The sequence below is a fragment of the Tinamus guttatus genome, unplaced genomic scaffold (assembly GCF_059628265.1).
Source record: "Tinamus guttatus ecotype Peru unplaced genomic scaffold, ASM5962826v1 Tinamus_guttatus_pri_ptg000169l, whole genome shotgun sequence".
Classification (NCBI taxonomy): Eukaryota; Metazoa; Chordata; class Aves; order Tinamiformes; family Tinamidae; genus Tinamus; species Tinamus guttatus.
The window spans coordinates 2,548,519-2,567,828 of record NW_028288703.1 but is presented as its reverse complement, the minus strand read 5'-3'; the positions used below and the strand labels follow the sequence as shown (position 1 = coordinate 2,567,828).

Sequence of the window (19,310 nt, the reverse complement as noted above, 5' to 3'; positions counted from 1 at the left end):
TCTTTTTCTAGTCTCTGAGGTAGCTTTTAGTTCTCCTATGTATCTTTGCCCACTTAATTCACAAATAAATTATTAATCTTTTATACTATTTAAAACAAAATAAGCATTAATTATGTTTCTTTGCTAACATACATCTACTTTGTTTCCTTTCTACTCTTAGTTGTAGAAGCATCTCTGGTAGGATATATTGTTTCCTTTCTTGCCAAGAGGCCTCTGTGATTATTTTTTCCCTTCATTTTGTTTATTCAGTAACCTTGATTTTTACATCCATTTCACATCTTTGGAATTATAATGGAAAAAGGAAATGGGCCAACAGATTCATAAAGAGTTCAAAATACAAAGATGTCCCTGGAGAGTGATGAACCTATATGCAGGTCAAATTAGATCCATTCTTGGTTGGACCTTGAGTTGAGGGCATTTTGATGCGCTATGTGTTGTGGCCCATCCAAATGAATTCATACACTTGTACTACATTTCTCAGGAGGCCATCTAAAGAAGAGTTGATGGAAGAAGATGAGGATGTCTGTAGCATCCTTGGGGAGCTGGAGGATTTGCAAGAATCCTCTGATGTCTAATGCACTTCTGGAGATGCAGAAGAAGAAGGTAGAGCATCCCCTCACTTTATATATATAAGAGGATGACAGTAAGATTAGGAATAAACTATAGACTATCACAACATGATTGATCATTCAAGTCTGAGCAAAACTAGTTTCCACCATCATACACTTATGCTGTATTTTAGATAATACTTTTTTTTTTTTTTCACTTGATCATTATTGGACAGATAGCCGCAGAACCCAACAAAAAGCTTTCACCCTTAAGGAGGCTGTAAAGAATCTACAATAGTTTTTTTCTGGCACTGGCAGATGACACTTCTATTACTCCAAAAGAACATCATCCACACTGGCAAACTTTACAATATATTTTTTTCTGCGATGTATTTCTTTGCAGATACTTCTTTTTCTCTCTTTCTCTCAAAACAGAGCATTCACAGTTGGCTCCAGTGGACGGGGAAGGATTTCCACCATTGATTATTCATACTGAAATCTTAGACACCTCTATTTCATGCTGTTCTTGCATGAATTTACTTTAAAAGAAAGCTACATGAAAAAAATCATATTAACTAAGTCAAGCAGACTTACTCTGATTTACTCTCTTTTTCTTGTCTGCTTAGGTTCATTTAGCTATTTTGTTGTCTTATAAATGTACTTTGCCTTCTCTTTATAGATGCAGTTTCCTTACCCAACATCTCTCAAAAGCCTAATAGTGTGTGAGATTTTACAGCTATCTCAGTTTAGCTGTACTTTCTAGTATTTGCATCATAAAATATTAAGTGGTCTCAAGTTCAACAGAAGGTCCTGGGACCTTTTTACATCTGCTATTTTTTTGGCATTGTTTTGCAAATATCTACTTCAATTCTCTTGAATTCTTAAGGAAAGAAGAAATTGAGATTGGACCGATGATGCCATCTTGGCAAACCTAATAGTCAATGAAAAGTTAATCCAGTTCACCTTCAGACAAACTGCATAATCTGAGTAACAATAGAGTATCATGATGTCCCTTTACATGTATTATGAAAACTTTTTGTAGTTACCTCACTTTTGAGTACGGAAAAACACGAAGATTGTTACGTGCAAAGATTTGAATTATTCTTAAACTGTATGTCAGGCTTTCACAACACAGGGTATGATTCTTCCCTCTACTTCAAAGTTTGCTTTCTCTGCTTAAGGCAGCGGGGGGGAGCTACCTAAAAAACACCTTAAAACTGTAAGTGTTTTGAGGATAAAAGCAAAAGGTGTGAAATGCACGGTTGCCATATTAATTAGTACAGAAAAGCCTTTGTGTATTTTTAAAAGATCTATAAAATTTCTAGAAACTGCTACCGAAAAAAAAAGCAGATTCCCATTTAGGCATAAAATGCTTAAATAAATGCTTAAACACTTGCTGGAAATCTGCTCCTTGTTAAGCAGCAGAAAAAGTTTTGACATATCTGTCTTGCCAAAGGCTATTTTGCAGGCATAAGTTCAGTTTTTTAAATTGCTAATCATTAATACTTTTGTTACCTGTGCATACCTAAAAATGAGATATTCTACAATACAGGAAATGCAAATTATACCAAAGGATAAGTGAAAAATTCCAAACGTGAAAATATACTATAAATATAGGACATAATTTTTTCTTTCATCAAAATAGACTTTGTTTCCTTTTTAGCAACTTGAATTGTTCTAATGAAATGCATTATTTTCTTATTACATGCATTATTTTAAATTAAAATGCATTTTTTATTTATTTGGAGGAGCTCTCTCTTCCTTACTGGTTTCTGGTTTTGGAAGATAAGCAGCTGGGGAAAAAAAAATCATGTTTCTTGCCTTCAAGTTGAACATAACCATGTATGTTTAGTCCTTTAGATTCTGAAGAGCCATTCAACCTCATCCTAGAGATTCTGGCAATGAAGATCTGTAGTTACTTTCCTCAGGAGTAGTGAATTACACAACTGTAATTCTTGTTCTCTGGAGATATTATTAAATACAGATCTTCCCCTGTCTTTCCCCTGTTACTAATATTAGGATTTTTTTCTTCCAGTTTATTAGAAAGTACTTTTGTAGAAGGTTCTTTGGCTTATGATTTATTATCTGTGTCTTCCACAGAGATAGGCACTTTCAGCTTTCAGTGAGTCTTTAAAATCTTTTGAATGTTCTCTTTTGAAGAGTGCTCAGTCACCTCTATCATGAAAACCCAGGATCTGTATTTAATTTTACTTCTGTACAGATAATATTTCAGGTAAATATTTAACATGACTTCATAGGTAAACAGTGGTTTTATCCAGATATTCTGTTCTAGATACCAGTATACACCTTAGCCAATGATGCACTTTTATGCCTACTCCACATGCTGAATCATCCAACAATGTATTTTTTAAGTGCAATATTGGAGATGTAATCCAAAGTAAGTCTTCTGCAGAAACAATGAGAGCAAAGCTGCAAAATGTTGTGATGACTGCTTAATATTGGGTATCTGCTAATGTGGCCATTTAATACACATTGTATCCATGATACATATTGAAAAACAATAGATCAGTGAACAAATCAGCTGTTTCATGTTTGTACAGTACAAGTTCATTGCATAGTGCGATGATTGTATACCTTTAATCCCTCCCTTTTACAGCTCTCTTTAATAAGCCTGTTCCCATAAAACCATGCAGGAACATAAACAATAATCTCTAAAGACTAAGGTATAGAAGGGGATGCGTCTATTTTATGAAAGGTAAAGCCGTATGAATTCATTTATTCCTAAGAAATCATTCATTTTCTTTGCACAGTGAGAAAATGTTAGACAATTATTAAAATGCTTTCATCTTGGAACATTTAGCAGTGCTTGCAGTAAGGTTTGAATTGTTTTGATAAAGATACCAGTTTACTTCTCCTCAACCACTTCGCAGGCAGCTTGTCTTCAGAAACCTAGGTTACAAGAATGCAAATGTGAGAACAGTGGGTTTCAAGTTAAGTGGTTGGGTGTATTCTTCTAATGGATTCTGCTACAGCTTTGTCATGTTGTCGTGGTCCGTACGCAACAAATGACATTTTGGGGTTTACAGTTTATAGGGATTTACAGTCAGTAGTCATTCTTTGCTATAATCTACTACTGTTCTATGGCTTTGCCTTTTATATATATACACAGTCTGAATTTTTGGGGGTTACACTGGTGGAAAAGGTGGTCTTAAAATATTCGTCTCTTTAGCTCCTCTTCAGAGGTCATGATTAAAGTGTGAAGGTATTCATAACACATTTATCAAATAGCAGATAAAATATGCATAGAAAAACAACAAGTAGAAAATGGTAATGTGATTTTACTGCAATATTCAAACCAGGTCATCATTTTCTGTGTAGCTTTTAAGTGCTTTGTATGAAGAGTAAAATGTTAATGTTTTCTAATATGTAGTTATAAAAGACAGGTATTCATTATAACTATATTTAATTTATATGAACTTTCATTACTGAAAAAGATAAAGTACTGGAACACTTTCTATTTTGTGAAGCTACTACACTGATAACCTTTTTTTCTTTTAAACAAAAAAGGAATCTTGTTCTCAACATTCTAAAGGTTTTTTTTTTTAATAAAAAACAGATAAGTAACTGAATTTTCCTCCCTTTAGAAGAACAATCCTAGAGAACAAAGTAATTTTATTCTTAGTAGGAAAAAAATGGAGATTAGCTATGTCAAGTATTCCAGCTGTATTTGTTTTATTGCTATAATCATGTAAATCTTTTAAAAAAAAGAAAATTACTTAAAAACTTAAGAGTTGTTTAAACTGATGCAGCTCCACTGCCTCCCATGGAGCTGTTTCACTGTTTCATGTGGACCATTTTGTATCTAAAACATGTAAAGGAAACTTAAAAGTATATCTCTCAAAGGAAGTAAAACTGTATGCACGGTTGATTTATTGTTTTTCATTATTATTCCTGTCCGTTATGCAACTGTATCCATACTTTAAGCAACTTGTCTCATTCTTTCCTCCATTACAGATCGAAGTAGTCAATACTTTCAAGAGTGGCACTTCCTTTCAGGGGGCTCTAAGGAGACAGTCCTCCGTCACAAGCCAGACCCAGGATGTAACCAATATTTCTAGCCCTAGTCACGTATCGTTATCCAATGCTCTTTCCTCTCCTACCAGCACATCTGCTGCTGCGGCTGGGCGTGAGTGTGTATTCTTAATGCATCAGATCTACAGAGATGCCAACTTATGTAGCAGTCATTTGAGACTGAGCTACTTTTCCTTTTTCCATTTTGTCCTGTTATGTTGATTAACTGACACATACCCAGAGCAGCTAACAGCTGTATTACTTTGTGTACAGTAGATACTCTTCCTTATTCATTACAAATGCTGTTAATATTAGGAAGAAATTTCTCATTTTTTATTCAATATATGAAGATTCAGATTTCAGTTGAGGTTCCTGTGTCATGTTTTCCTAATCTCATTAGATATGGTTGCTATTGCTTAGAAAATATATATTAAATAATTTTGCCAAAATGTTTTACTAAGCAAAAACAGTATTCCATCTGGAATTCTGTATGCAGTATATAGGTCACTCCTGTTCAGGAAAGATATATTCAAAGTGGCACATGTACAGACAGGAATTATTAGGAAAGAGTAAGGAAACAGAGGATCCAACTTTTGATGCAAGGCTAAAAAGTTAAGGCTTACATGAATTCAGTGGGAGATAAGCATTAAGGAAGAAGGGAGTTAAAAGAAACTACTGAAACCACAAATAAGTATGGCAACAAATAAATATATTGTGGCAAAAAATAGCAGGTTTCTAAACCTAAGTCCTCAAACACCTTTCTTACAGATTCAAATGAAGCATCTGGTGAAGAGTTTCTGAAGCAAAGTTTCTGAGCTGCTTCCCTAACAGTAAAATGGATTCAATGGCCCAGGAAGATTCTTGGCAGGACTATAAATATAACCATTTTGTTTTTACAAGCGATGTTAGCATTAAAAGAGCAGTTCAATTTATGGAAATCACTTTACAAGTTTGTTACTTGACAAAATAATGCAATACATTCTTCATTGCATTTTTAACGAAAGGTATGCCCAACCATTCCACAAGTCAGGTTCTGGCAGACAAGCGACATTTCCCTTTGGGAAGGGGAGATAACTGGGATAACTGCACCTCAGATTTTGGAGCCACTACTTTCTTTGTCTTCAGGAAACTTTGAAAGTACTGCATGTGCAGATAAATTACACAGAGTTTCAAGAGAAAACTATAGATATGCAGTGTATAGTGTATTGCAAAGAGAGAAGGGCCCAGTACTTGAGGGGGCCCAATGTAAGATACTGTAAAGAGAGTTTGTTTCCAGAGACATGAAAATGAACATTCCAATTATTAGGATATCTGGGTATCCTTTTGGATACCCAAATTGGGCGTTGTTAGACTGCATCAACAAGAATGTACAAACCTAGGGTCAACAGAGCTCTTGTGCAGTGCTCTGCTCTTAGCTTTGGAAAATTTGTTTTATTGTGACATCCTGCTGACCTGTAACAATGGAAACAAATATAACAAAACCAAAGGGCCTGTCGCAAACTATCCACTACTTTAAAGGGAAGAAGTTGTCTTTTCAGTCGCTACTGGGCTCTGAATCACACAGGCTTGGAAATTTCAATTTGAGCATTTCCAGATTTATATTTACAAAGGTGATTTGTATATTATAAAATAGGTTCTCTACAACTTCAGAGGATTAACAGTAACATTTTGAAATAAAAAACACACTTTTTTCTATTATTTGGGAGAAAGATTAATATTTGATTCATCAAGACTTCATTTTTCCAATTTATCAACTGAGTTGCACAAAAGAATAGTGCATGCTTAAAAATAAAACTGTATGTCAAATACTGCCACATCTACAGCATTTTGTGAAATGGACTGGCAAGTCATTACTTGCAATTTTCAACCATTCATAGATATGCACACATTGAAATCTTTCAAATGGCTGCAAAATGCACCAGAGTACCAGTTGTACTGCCTATGATTAGCTGTCACAGTGTGTTAGCCAATAACAAATTATGCATTTCAGGCTGTATTAATGGATAACAAGGTTTGTGTTATTAGTCGCTTATCTCTCTTGAAAAACCTTGCAGTTTTAAAAAAACATAATGCAGTTTTCTTCAAATGGAAACCAGACATTTTATACATATAGATTTTAAAAATATGATATAAAAATTATTTAAATGCAAATTAAATATGTTCATACAAAGCTATTGGAAATTAAAACACAGTAAAGCCCTATATGCGATATAGTCTTGACCATTTTCTCAGGTTTTGTTATATTGTTTGCATGTACACACACACATATATAATACCTTATCACTGGAAACCTGTTATGCTACAAGCTTAAAATAATGTTTTGAAACCTAAGAATATATTCATATGCAATTCTTTCTATATTGTGAAAATTGGCTCCAGTTGTGAAATGGCATCTTTTTTTTTTTCCTTTAAAGCTCCAAGTTAGTAAAACAGAAGGCTAGACTTTTCTTAAAAATCATGTTCTGTGTTTAAAGCCTTTGCTAGATCTCAGATTAACTTGGTAAATAATAAATAATTAGATCTAACTGTACACAAAGTAAGTTATTATTTATCCTAATCTATTTGTATCCAGTTCTCAAATGTTGCTTATATTATCAGTAGGTAAAGCTTCCAAGAGAAGACAATTTCAAATTTTCCTGGCAAGATGCTTATTTAATATTCCTTTTGTACCTGTTCTTCTTCCTTCCCTTCACTGTTATAATTACTACCATTCCTAAATGGACAAATGTGGAAACTTCAACTCTTATAACAAAAAATCCCATTCTTGTTGTGATTTAAAAATATTCTGAAGTGTAGGAAACCTTGCAAACTCCCACCCCCTCTTTCCACAAAAGTCAACCTCCCTAATTTGGGATCTGCAGTAGTTTCTGTATTGCAAGTTGCTTTTTCTTTGCTATATTGCAGTCAATCATTTTTGTCCGAAATTTCTGGAGGTCAACATTTCACTGAATCAGTTAAAATTTTGTTATATAAATCTAGAAGCAATGGCCTCAAACAAGCCACTTAAATGTGATACCAAAAAAAAAAGAGGATAGAAAATGTGGAGTTTAAACTTTGTAACTGCCAATTAAAATCTTAACAAATGATCACAAAATATTCAGTGTTTTCCCATCACATAGCTATCTGAATTACACCTTGCTTGCTTTCAAGGAAGACAGATGCATATTCTTAAACCATCACTTAAAGCTGTATTTTGGTTTCACTTTTTGAGGGCAGGGTGCTATTGTCCAAAGTGGGGCTAATTCTCATATGAAAAAAATATCTTTTTTCATTTTCCCTTTACTTTAAAAATACCTGAAAATAATTCTACTTGCAGAGGAATTGCCCTGGATAGCTAAGCAGCCTGTATCTATGGAATAGCTGCCTCACAGTGGCACAAAGGCATACAGCATCTGCAAATTGTGTCATAAACCGTAAATAGCATACTGAGCCAGCCTAATTCTAGAAAATACTAATGTATCTTTACTTTCTACTGAATCACTTTAAAGGGAGTGTTCTATGAAAGCAATCAGGCTTTCATATCAAGAAAAAATATTTACTATTAACAGTGTGGTTTTACTGTCATATGAGGAAGTTGAACAAGAAGAACATGACTTTAAATCAATATCTAAGCACGTATTTATTAATGTTGCCTTGTTTGGGAACTTCTTTAAACTGTCAGCTGGCATCTGAAAAGGGATATACTAAAGCTTACACGCTCCCATGAATTATAGCAAAGAGTTCAGAATCATAGAGGGATATGTAAGATCAAGAACAACTTCTGTGTATCTTTCCTTACAGAATCTAACTAGGTTTAAATATAAAACCAAATCCTCAACTAGATATGCAGCATGGCAATAAGATTTTGACTCTTAACACAGAAACAGTTTCTATGGTTATAAGGGGTTATGTAATAAAATATCTAGGCTTTGTTAAATCTGATAGAAAAACGTTAAGTTCCGTAATTTTTAAAAAACCCTAAAATCAATTAAAGAAGAGATGCTGTGAAGACTACATATTCTGCATACAGTTCTGATCTCATGCTCTAAAATTCAATGGAATAGCAGTCATGTGAAACTTCTGAATGATCAGAATTGGGCCTGAGTATTTTTACAATATATGCAGGTATTCTATCCTCCCCTTGCTACCTTTAGTTAGAATTTCAGCATCCCTTACTGAATTTATTTTACTTTTATGTAAAAGGCGAGTAGTATAGATTGTATTATGTATCTGGTTCAGTCAGCAGCAACTTAGAAAATTTATTTTTAGTTTATCTTTGAATTTGCTGTGCTAAAATCTGGACATAGTCACAATATTTACAAGTGTCTCCAGCAAATAGAGTATCACTCCCTGTGGATATCTGATATTTATTACTCACCTAAAATTAGATTAAAAAATAAACTGTTAACAGTTTTACTCAAGATATACCTTCTATTTTAAACTTTATATATACTTGAATACTTGACCAAGCATTTGCATAGATAGTCTTGATATAGGTAGTATCAGATACACTAAGAGTTGGCATCTCTTTGCAAAATTGACCTCATTTACAATTTTATACTAATCACCTTACTGATCTTTCAGTATTGAATTTATTTGCTTTTGCAGTGCCCTACTCTCTACTGTCTGAATATTAAATGTGTTTGTTTTCCCAGAGGGCTAGAGAACATTGGACAAAAGGGTTCAGCAGGAGAGAGTGAAATAAAAAGAGGTTGTGAGTCTTTAACCTTGAGCCTGAAATGAATGTGAACCAAACTCAAGATACTTGGCTTAAAAGAAGCCAGGTAAACATTCGAGTATAAGCCCACACACTACCAACCATAATAATGCTGTTGATCCTAAACAGGCCTTGCATATTTTGCCTAGATTTGTTGTATTTAGGGATGAGATTCTGAACTTCACCTTTTTCTTCTGATGGGGAAAAAATCATAATATCTAAAATTCTATTTCTTTTATTTTTGTTGCCTGATGCAGTATAAGAAATTTAACTTTCAAGGTGGGATGAAACTGAAGTTTTTTCTGTTACAGCTACAGCGAAGAAAGAAGTGGAAACTTATAGCCATGTCAAAAATGTCCTGAAGTGTTGTCCCCACAGTCTTTTGTTTAAAAGCAGTTCATTTTCTCTGTTGTCTCCATTACTGTGGGAAAAGGGAACTGTATCACACTGTTTGTCTTCCCTTGGCATTGTCCGTATCATAAAGAAATCTCATTACATGAACGCCACGTCTCCTAATAAACCAACACTTAGTAGGTTCTATCCATCGTGGGTATGTCCCTGCTTTACATGCTGTACAGCTCTAACTAACAGCATCATGTGAAGTTGGATAGCCTGTTTTTATCTGTAGAAAGTAACTATGCTAGATGAGTTTTGTTTTAGCAGAGCCACTAAACATTCTTACACTACATGCTAACATGTTAATTCAAATACTATTTAAGCATAAGCAAATATTAAAATAATCTGTTGCTCTTTTACTAAGCAATTTAGTTAACAGTTCTTGGAGTAATTTTGTATAAGTTAAAATGCAAACCTGTGCAACTGGCAAACCTTTTTGTTTCCACAAAGCCTTTTTTTTTTTTTCCCACTCTTGTAAGCAATGGATTGCCAGACAGACTGTAACAAGATTTTGAATTACATTGTAATGCAGAAATTCTGTCATTGAATAAGACAAAGCACTAAAAAAGGGAAAAGTTAATGGAAGACAACCCTGAAATTGTAAAGAGCTTTTTAGTGAAGGAGGTCGTTTTCTACAGCTCCTTAGTAAAGAACATTTACTAGAAAGTTGACTGTATTTTTGTGTTTTCAGGTTAGAACTTGTCCAATTCAGAAGACGAACTACTTCTGTTATCATCATATCCGAGCTAGATTTAAGTTAATATTTCTAGTAAAAATCACACAAGTAGACATCACGTCAGCAATATCTAAAGTTTCTTGCAAGTCTCAAAACAGTCTATGTTAAAACTGCTGAGTGATTTTCCAATTTTACCTTCAGCCTGTTGTGTAAATGTATCAAGTCCACGCAAAAGATGCTAGGGTAGCATCTTCTTCCAGTAGATCATTTATTCAAGCGGTAGCAGTGGAGGGACTGGATTCTAGTCATGGTAAGCAAGTTTTCAGAATCAGTTTTCAAATACTAACCTAGAGCTACAGTTTTCCCTAAGCTGTATAAGAAGATAGTGTGCTGCAGATTGACTAAAAACTTGTTATTAAATGCGTATTAGATCCTAAATCTTGGTATTAAGTGTAATTTGGACACAGAATCTTTAGAACATTTAAAATCTGTGTTTACTCAATTGTATCCTTTTTTTAGAGTCTACTTCTGCAGCCAAGTGTAAGCAGAATTCCCAGTGACTTCACTGGTTGTTTTCCCTACAGTGCAATTTAGTTGCTCCCTTGATAACCTTAAATACAGGTTTGTGACCTCAAGAAAAGCTTTTATTTCACTGAAAATCTCTAAAAAATCTGTTCAAAAGTAGTATGAAATTACAAACCTTCTCATTTAAGTAAATTTTTAATATGCAGACTAGAACCTAAATCTATGCAGTAAGACGTCACGGTATTAAAGAGAATAAAAGGATTCTATTCTAGTAAATAAAACATAGTGAACAACTTCAACTGAATGATGACCTATTTTTGAAAGCAGAAAAACAGGTAGCTTTAATACCACTATCCCAGCCTGTATTATAAAGCAAGCACGTTATAAAAAGAATTCCTGATTTAAAATCTAATAACACATTAAAAATTACTTTGAGAAACACTATTTTTCATTGTTTAGACTCTTCAACTTTGCATTTTAAAATACAACATAGAATGGCCTAAACAATGAATTAGTATCAGCTCTTCTCTTCAGATAGAGCTCAAATCCTATATTCAGTAATGTAAATGAATCTCTTCTCCCAGTATAAAACCATCCTGTACCACAGCACACTTCAAAAAGACTCCAGTTGTCTAAAGCCCTGTTTTGTAATTTGAGGTGTTATATAGAGGAGGCATCTGCCTACAGCGTACTGTGCATAAATTTTACCTTTTTTGTCCTCCTCTTGTACCTTTGCTACCTTATGGAAATCTAGACTCTTCTAGCACTGCAAAATAGATGTACCACTCTGTACCTCGTATTTCTAAAACAAGCAGTCAAATGAATCTGTTTTTTGCACTGCTCTTACAAAAAAAAAAAAAAAACAAGGGTGGGTAATTAGACTGATTGACAGCCATTTATTTGAATTTTTACCTGATTGTCTTCTGCTACTAGCATTTTGGAAGGATGAGGAATATTCAGTTAGAGACCATAAACATGGACAAAATTCAAAGAGAACAAAGTACTATTCAGCTGTTTTTTTTCTTCTCAAATCTGCTGAAATCCTGCAGCAACTTGGACTCCAAACCCCGGATCAGCTAGATCCCATAGATGTAACACTGTGACCCATTGCTAAAATTCTGCCTGCCAATTAAAAGAAGAATTAAAGCTTTAAAGATTATTGATGTATTAGGCCAAAGAGTAACTTGCAGCATATTCACATGTAAAACAATACACATACCTACCACCAAACCATTTAAATGTGTGTGGAAAAGCTTTCACAATGCCTGCTTGCACCTTTTCTGCCTCTGCCTGTGTTTTGGTCTACCTCCCCCCCCCCGCCAAGAAATGCTAAAAATTCACTCATAAACTACATGGAAGTAGAAGGATAGAACTCATATTTAGTCATAAAACATTTGACAACAGATCACATTTTTGCCATTCTGTTCTTCCCTCTCTGCCCCCCATCCAATCCGCGCCTCTCCCCCTCCAATAAAGTTGCAGTTTTCTCACTAGTAACGTACAGCACAATCCTTGCGGTCAGCTGGGAGCCTGGGCTGCATCCGGCGTGGCTCCCTTGCCCAGGCACAGAGCAATGACTGTCCCCATCCCTGCTGGGCCCCCTCAGCCTTTCATTTCCTATTGGGAAAGCAACTTGGCACCTTCACTGATACTCTAATGGGCCTTTGTAGTTTATTTTCACCTCTGTTCTCATTGTCAGGTAGTTAAACACTTTAGAATTATCCTGGCATAAACTAACTGACTAAAGACTGCATATATGGCAAAAATTGTGTCATTTTTCACGATTTAATCTTACAAACAGTATTACAACTGAGATGCACAAAACAAAAAGCTTGCTGTTTAACAATGTAATTCAATTCAAACCTAAAATCAAAATTCTATTTTATTGCATGTTCTATATATATTCAAAAAGTTAAATGGCTAGAACAGTGGGTCTATACTCGAGTGTTTACCTCACATATGCATGAAGGACAAATGAAAGTTGGTTCAACAATACTATGTTCACATTATCCAGGCTTCCAAGTGTAGTTGTTGTGTGCAAGTTATCTCTGTTCATGTGGTAACTGTGACTTTTTTTTTTTCCCCCTGTGGTAGCATGATTTTGCTTAGTATTTTGTCTGCTTGGCTTTTTGTGCTCCTGGCTGCATTCATTTAGATTTTGCTTTAAAACATTTATGTTACTTATAGTTTTTACACTGGGCTTCTGTGTGTGTCTCATATGTACCCATCCTACTTTGTCTGTGTTCTCTGCTTTTCTGTTTGTGCAAGTGTGATATGTTATGTGTAATGTTCCTTTTAACAACACAAAGAGACTTTTCTAAATAAATAAAAAAAGCCTTCCTACTTACTCACTGCAAAACTGTCAACCTGCATGGTTTTACATTTGCATTACAATTAACATGGCTTGTCTTTTACTAGGGATGTACCACACGAGTGGACGTTCGTTTTCTTTAACCAGTACTTCCCATCAGTTCTTTGATGGCTTTAAACGTGGTTTATTTTAACATTGCAGTTGATACAAAATGCACATAACTGAGCCACTCGTTTATGCATATAACATCCAGAGACTATGGACTTCAGCTGCCTGCACTGCCCTAACCATATGCCACATTTTTCACCAAGTATTCTCTAACACCATGCTGCCCCTTCTAGGTGCTCCTTCTGACATCTCTTTCCTTTCTCCCCCCAGATCCGCGTCGTGAAGGCATTCCGTAGCTCTCTCTATGAAGGTTTAGAAAAACCAGAATCTAGAACCTCTATTCACAACTTTATGACTCATCCTGAGTTTAGGATAGAAGATTCCCAGCCCCACATCCCACTCATTGATGACACAGACCTAGAAGAAGACCCTGCTCTCAAGAAAAACTCAAGTCCACCATCTTCTTTGAACAAGAACAACAGTGCTATCGACAGTGGAATAAATCTTACAACTGACACAAGTAAATCAGCTACCTCTTCTAGTCCAGGAAGCCCAATACATAGCCTGGAGACATCACTTTAGCTGAAAAGATCACCGCAAAAAAAATATCTAAAAAATTAAAAAAAAAAAAAAACAGCAACCGGAATATATAAATATATATATTAAAAACATTGCTGGCTGAAAAGCTGTTTGAACTCTTATTCTCTTTGAGACAAGTGAATGAATTGTTGATCACAATGGTTTTGGGAAAGAATGAATGGCTGATTTACATACCTGCTCTTGTTCCCTTTCAGAAAAACAGAAACAATTCCTCCTGCATGAATGTACTGTACACTTCCAGCCCTTCTTTCTCTCTTTTAGTTTCTTTTTCTTTCTTTCTTTCTTTTTTTTCCTCCTCCTTATGCAGGAACTGCAGAGGACTTCTTTCAGAGGCTATTTATCTAATTCACTGGTCTGTGAGTTTTTTGAAATGCTTGTGTGGCATGGACTCAGTTGTATAGATTAATTTAAATAACTTTTTGAAGTTGCAAAGCTTAACTTGCACAGTAGATTTGCACCAGTTGGACAGAGGAACTTAAACATTTACAAGACTATATATAGAGATATATACATATAAGTATATACATAATTAATTATATATATGTATATATCTATCTATATATATATAATTATATATATATAAAGTTTCTTTGTTGGCATGTTGCCTTGTTTCTGCTCAAATTGCTCTGACTATTTTAACTTATTTATGTCCTAAAAAAGAATGTAATTTGTTTACAAACCTGTAGATAATATCCTTAACTATTTGTAGGGTTAAGAAAGCACTTCCTGCCGAAGTAGTATAAAAACGGCTCAGCTCATTGAAAATGTCTGTAATATCACACCCTGGATATTTTAGTACAATCGTGTTCTGATTTCTGCCTTTTTTTTGTTTGTTTGTTAAATAATGTAGATACTGCTAGTAAATTAACAAAGAAGCCAAAATATAACATATTGGATGTAGCATTGTGGTCCTATATACAGGGAGGTAAAACAGGCTTCCTTTGTTTCAAATAAAAATCAGAATGATCAGGTTCTCTCTTTTCTTTTTCCTCTAATAAATTGCTTGAACTTGTTTTGGTGCAACATATGATAACGGAGGCTGTTTCATTCTTTAAACATATGGCAATGGCTTCCTAAAAATATTTTTAGAGAGTTATCACATGAAACTGAGTTGAGTTTATAAATAAAGATTAAAAATAAGTTATATTTGGTTTGTCTATATGGAGATCAAACTAATTTTAAACTATTGTGATATACTGTGTTAATTCTTTTCATTTAGTATTTTAGGCATTTATTTCCTTATGACTTACCAAGTATGGGCTGTTGACATTTTGGATGAAAATCACTGTAGGTTGTTGCTTTCATTTTTCTTTTTAAAGAAAAAAACAATTTCTGCACTATTTAGATCTCAATGAAACTTTGTTAATTATGGAGATGTGCTTTGTGTGAACTTTTTTTTTTAACTAAGCTTGTCTTCCTGTTGTCACAAAATATACTGTAACACAGTAATACATTGTTTTACCTTATTATTGCGCTTTCTACAAAGAAAGCTATTTTGAAAACCTGCAGTATAGAGAGTGAAAAAATATTTTTCAAGATGGTAACAGCCCTGGTAAACTTAAAATTTATGAGCTTATATAATTGCTATGTCAACCACTTGAATGCTAAGCACTTTGTGGATCACAGATTTTTCATAAATAATTTTTGTATTTAATATAAAGTTTGCTTGGAGACTTTTCAACATATGATCTTTTCCATAACTGTACAGTGCAAAAGACATTTTGAACTACACAATTATGCCAGATGTGTTGAAATACACTCTCAAACTAGCTTGATAAATTGATCTGTTAAGGTATTACCAGTTGTGTAAAAGTTGGCTAATAACATGGTGCATCTCTGCAGTCACAAGAACTAATTCAAGCCAGAACTCTCCAAAACAAGATTAGACTCATGTCCAAACTGCAGACTGAACTGACTAAAATGTTTTAAGGGTGTATCAGGACTATTCAGCCAGGTAAAGCTTGAATTGCCAGCTTCCGGACTTTGTGTAGAAGCTTGAATGTTTTTGGCTCAAACTTGTAGTTCACTATCTGGTCCACTTCTCACTGAAGCAAAAGCAGAACAGGTCTTTGGAAGCTATACAGCTCTGTTTTCAACAGATAGTCTTACCTATTTCTTAACAGTAAAAAAATCTAGCATGAATACGTAATTATTTTAGTTAATTCCTAGCAACAAAGTGATTGAAACTCAGTCAGGATTGTTCTTCGCTTTGTAAATATGGTGATTAACCTTTGTATAACATGTATTGGGTTTCTATGGCCTACTTGGGATATCATATTCAAAAGAAACAAAAGTATTATCTATTTGCAGGGAAGCCTCTAGCTTTGGACTTGAACATCTACAAAAGCTACCAATACTGGAACGATTTATGTTCAGCATCTTAACACTGAATTTTTGCCTTTGTTTTCAAACACTTCCATATTTTTTCTTGGGTTTCTTTTTTTTTAACTTTTCCAGCAGGAATACCGCTCCCTAAGGTACCATTTGCAGACTTGAAAACTGTTAAGAAAACGAACACTGCATTCTGTGTATATATAGTAAAACATATATAAACTGAGATGCATAGAACATTTGGGCTTTTGTGAGCAGAGACTGTGCTTTATGTATATGATAAATTATAGATTTTTTTTTTAAGCAGAATAGCTAAGACTTTTCAAATACAAGTCGTGCGTCACAATTCTTTTCTTTTATTGCTTGACCTCTCTGTGATGGGAACAATGGATCAAAAACCAAAATGATCAGTTTGTTAAAACTCCCTGCAATATATAAATGCTCGCTCTCTACGTACTGTACTTAGCAGCATGAGATTTGTGGACAACAATACAGTGGTACATTGGCAGTCCATCCCTCTAGGGGTTATTAATATATGTTCATTCATCTTGTTTTTATGAATTTTTTTATCTAGACAATAATTGTAAATAAAGAACTTACTCTGTCTGTTCATTTAATACTATGCAAAAAGGTTATGCTTTCTATTGTTATTCTTATTCCTACAGTGTGATGCTGGAATGTTTGTGGTTTCAAAAAAAAAAAAAAAAGACAAAAGTAAGTAAAATATGTGATGTAAATTATTTTATAGTTTGAAACAAAATGATAAAGTTTTACTCTTGCTGCTTACTGTCTAATAGATCTCTCTTGGCAGGAGCACAAGTGGAAAATTTAAAGAAATAAATTCACAAAGCAGCATGAACAATAATGGTCTGAACGGAACAGCTTTCTTTATTTTCACTTGAAGTCATTAAATCTGGCTCTGGATTCCCACTGGGATAATTAATATGAAGGTGTTTGTAAACTTTTTGGATTGAAATAAGAAGTCTTCTTATCAATCAACCATTACACTGACTACTTAGGCTTTCATTACACACCTATGATAAGACAGCCCAGAGTGCTTTATATTCCTGTAAGACTATAATGCAATAATCCTTAGGAAGATAATCTTGTCTATGCTGTGTGGTTGTGCAAAAAACGGTGAGAATGGCTGATGAGAATGCTGGAGTGAAGCTGGCTGAAATTACTGTTTGAGAATGAGTGTGATAGGTGGAGCTTCTGTGGATTTGCATATGAAGCATTATTTGAACGCTGGTCCTAAGATGGTCATGGTTTTCCATTATTTTGGATCATATGGCTTATACCTCTTTTTATTTTTTAATTGTTTTAAAAATCTCTTTCCACATCGCCACTAAGTAAAAAACGAGCTTTGAAATCTTCTAGAACTTCAGTCTAGGAGCCAGCCCCTGCCACTTAGACCTGCCCTCAAAAGAGTGCATATGCAGTGTCAAGGAAAATGAGGAAATTCACATTCTAGTGCTCAAACCCTCAGTCCTGAATTTCCTGTGTTTTTTTTTTTTCCCCATTTGCAGTAATGCAGTTGTACTATAAACGGCAATATGCACTTGATCATACACTATTATGGCACTGTCTGCATTAAGTTTTAGAAGTCAAACACGCATACAGGGTTGTTATTTTTCTGCATTTTTATCTACTGCACAAGCTTTACTCTTTCCTTGACGTGTGATATTTCAGTCTAAAGTTCAAGGGAACAGAAGTACCTAAATGCTACTAGTGCTGGCCTTGGAATTCATAGTGGAAAACTTTCTTAGCTCTATGTGAGGTAACAGTTATATAATCACATTTTTGAAGACAAAACACTTCACATTTCAGATTTTCCTGTCTTCTTACTTAGATTTTAACCTTTCATCCAATGACAAATTCTATATAACAAACATTTGGCAGCAGCTCAGTCAATACTACAACAAAACACTACTAAAAATGGGGTGCTACCACTACTTTACTAACATCCTATTCTTTGCAAATAGCTCAAATAAAAGATTCTGAAAGACATTTAACATTTACAGTTATTAATATAACAAGTCAGGCAGACGTTCTGATCCAGAGTAACTATGACACGTTTTATTCTTGCTATTCTCCTTTTGCCCATATAAAATATACTACTAAAAATGGCAGTTACGATAGTCTGGCCCACACAGATATAAAAACAGGTAAAAATCAGATATGGTTATACTATAGTAAATGCCACACTGTGCATTTGTCATGAGATGTTTAACTGATATGGTGGGAAAAATGGTTCATAAATAATGGATGCAGGAAAAGAAAGAGAACAGTAAGGAGAAGGAGAGAGAGAAAACACACAGATGCACATACAGTTTATTATACACTGAAATGAAATAAAATACTAATTGCTCATTACTGGTTTTATTGTGCACTGAATTCCACATACAATGGAATATTCATATAGTATTCTCTGTTTATCAGCCATTTCCAGATAAAGTCCAAACTCATTAATAGGCTTAGATTTCCAAATTGTGCTTTCGCCAACCTACAGAACATTTGCTCATAACTGCCATCTGACCGGAAGATGAATCAGAAGAATTGGATGATCTACAGTATCCCCTTCCAACTTTTTTTTTTCTATTATTTTATGATATGAAAATAGCTGTCACAAATTGTGGTATTGTATGTACTCTACTTATAGGAAGAACACACTACACGCCTGGGCTGTGGGAGGACCAGGTTTCACAATTTTAAACTTCCTTACACTTTGTATTACTACTATTGCTTTTGAGGAATGAGAAAACCTATTTCTAATTTGCCTTTGTATTCCTGCAGCAGTGTGAGATACTGGCAAGGACAGAATACAATTTATTCATGGTTTAAATCAGAATATAAATTGCATTGAATTATAGAGCTGAAATCTATAAATCTAATTACATTGGTATATGAGTTTTTTTAGATAATGCTTTTTTATCACACATAGATTAAGAGGTACTAACACAGGGAAAAGTCTGCTTTCTTCTTTTGACAGTCATTAGCAGGGATTTTACATTCTTTGTGTAGTTCTATAATAATCTATAGAAACTGAAGAGAAGTATGATCATCTGAGCTATTTATTAAACAACA

At 34.3% G+C, this 19,310-nt stretch overlaps 1 protein-coding gene across 9 annotated transcripts in view; it reads left to right on the top strand.

The window, feature by feature from the left end:
* ATP2B2 (ATPase plasma membrane Ca2+ transporting 2) overlaps positions 1-17,088 on the top strand; it is a 198,821-nt gene extending 181,733 nt beyond the window's left edge. For 3 of the 9 annotated variants that reach the window (XM_088522895.1, XM_088522894.1, XM_088522900.1), the window contains one exon: positions 13,563-17,088. In XM_088522895.1, the coding sequence (XP_088379021.1) occupies positions 13,563-13,874 (312 nt within the window). In that variant the 3' untranslated portion in view covers positions 13,875-17,088. Of the gene's footprint in view, positions 1-4,523; positions 4,696-9,214; positions 9,271-13,562 lie in introns of all 9 variants that reach the window. The other 6 variants (XM_088522901.1, XM_088522899.1, XM_088522898.1 and 3 more) reach the window with 4 other exon arrangements.
* Positions 17,089-19,310: the final 2,222 nt, after the last annotated feature.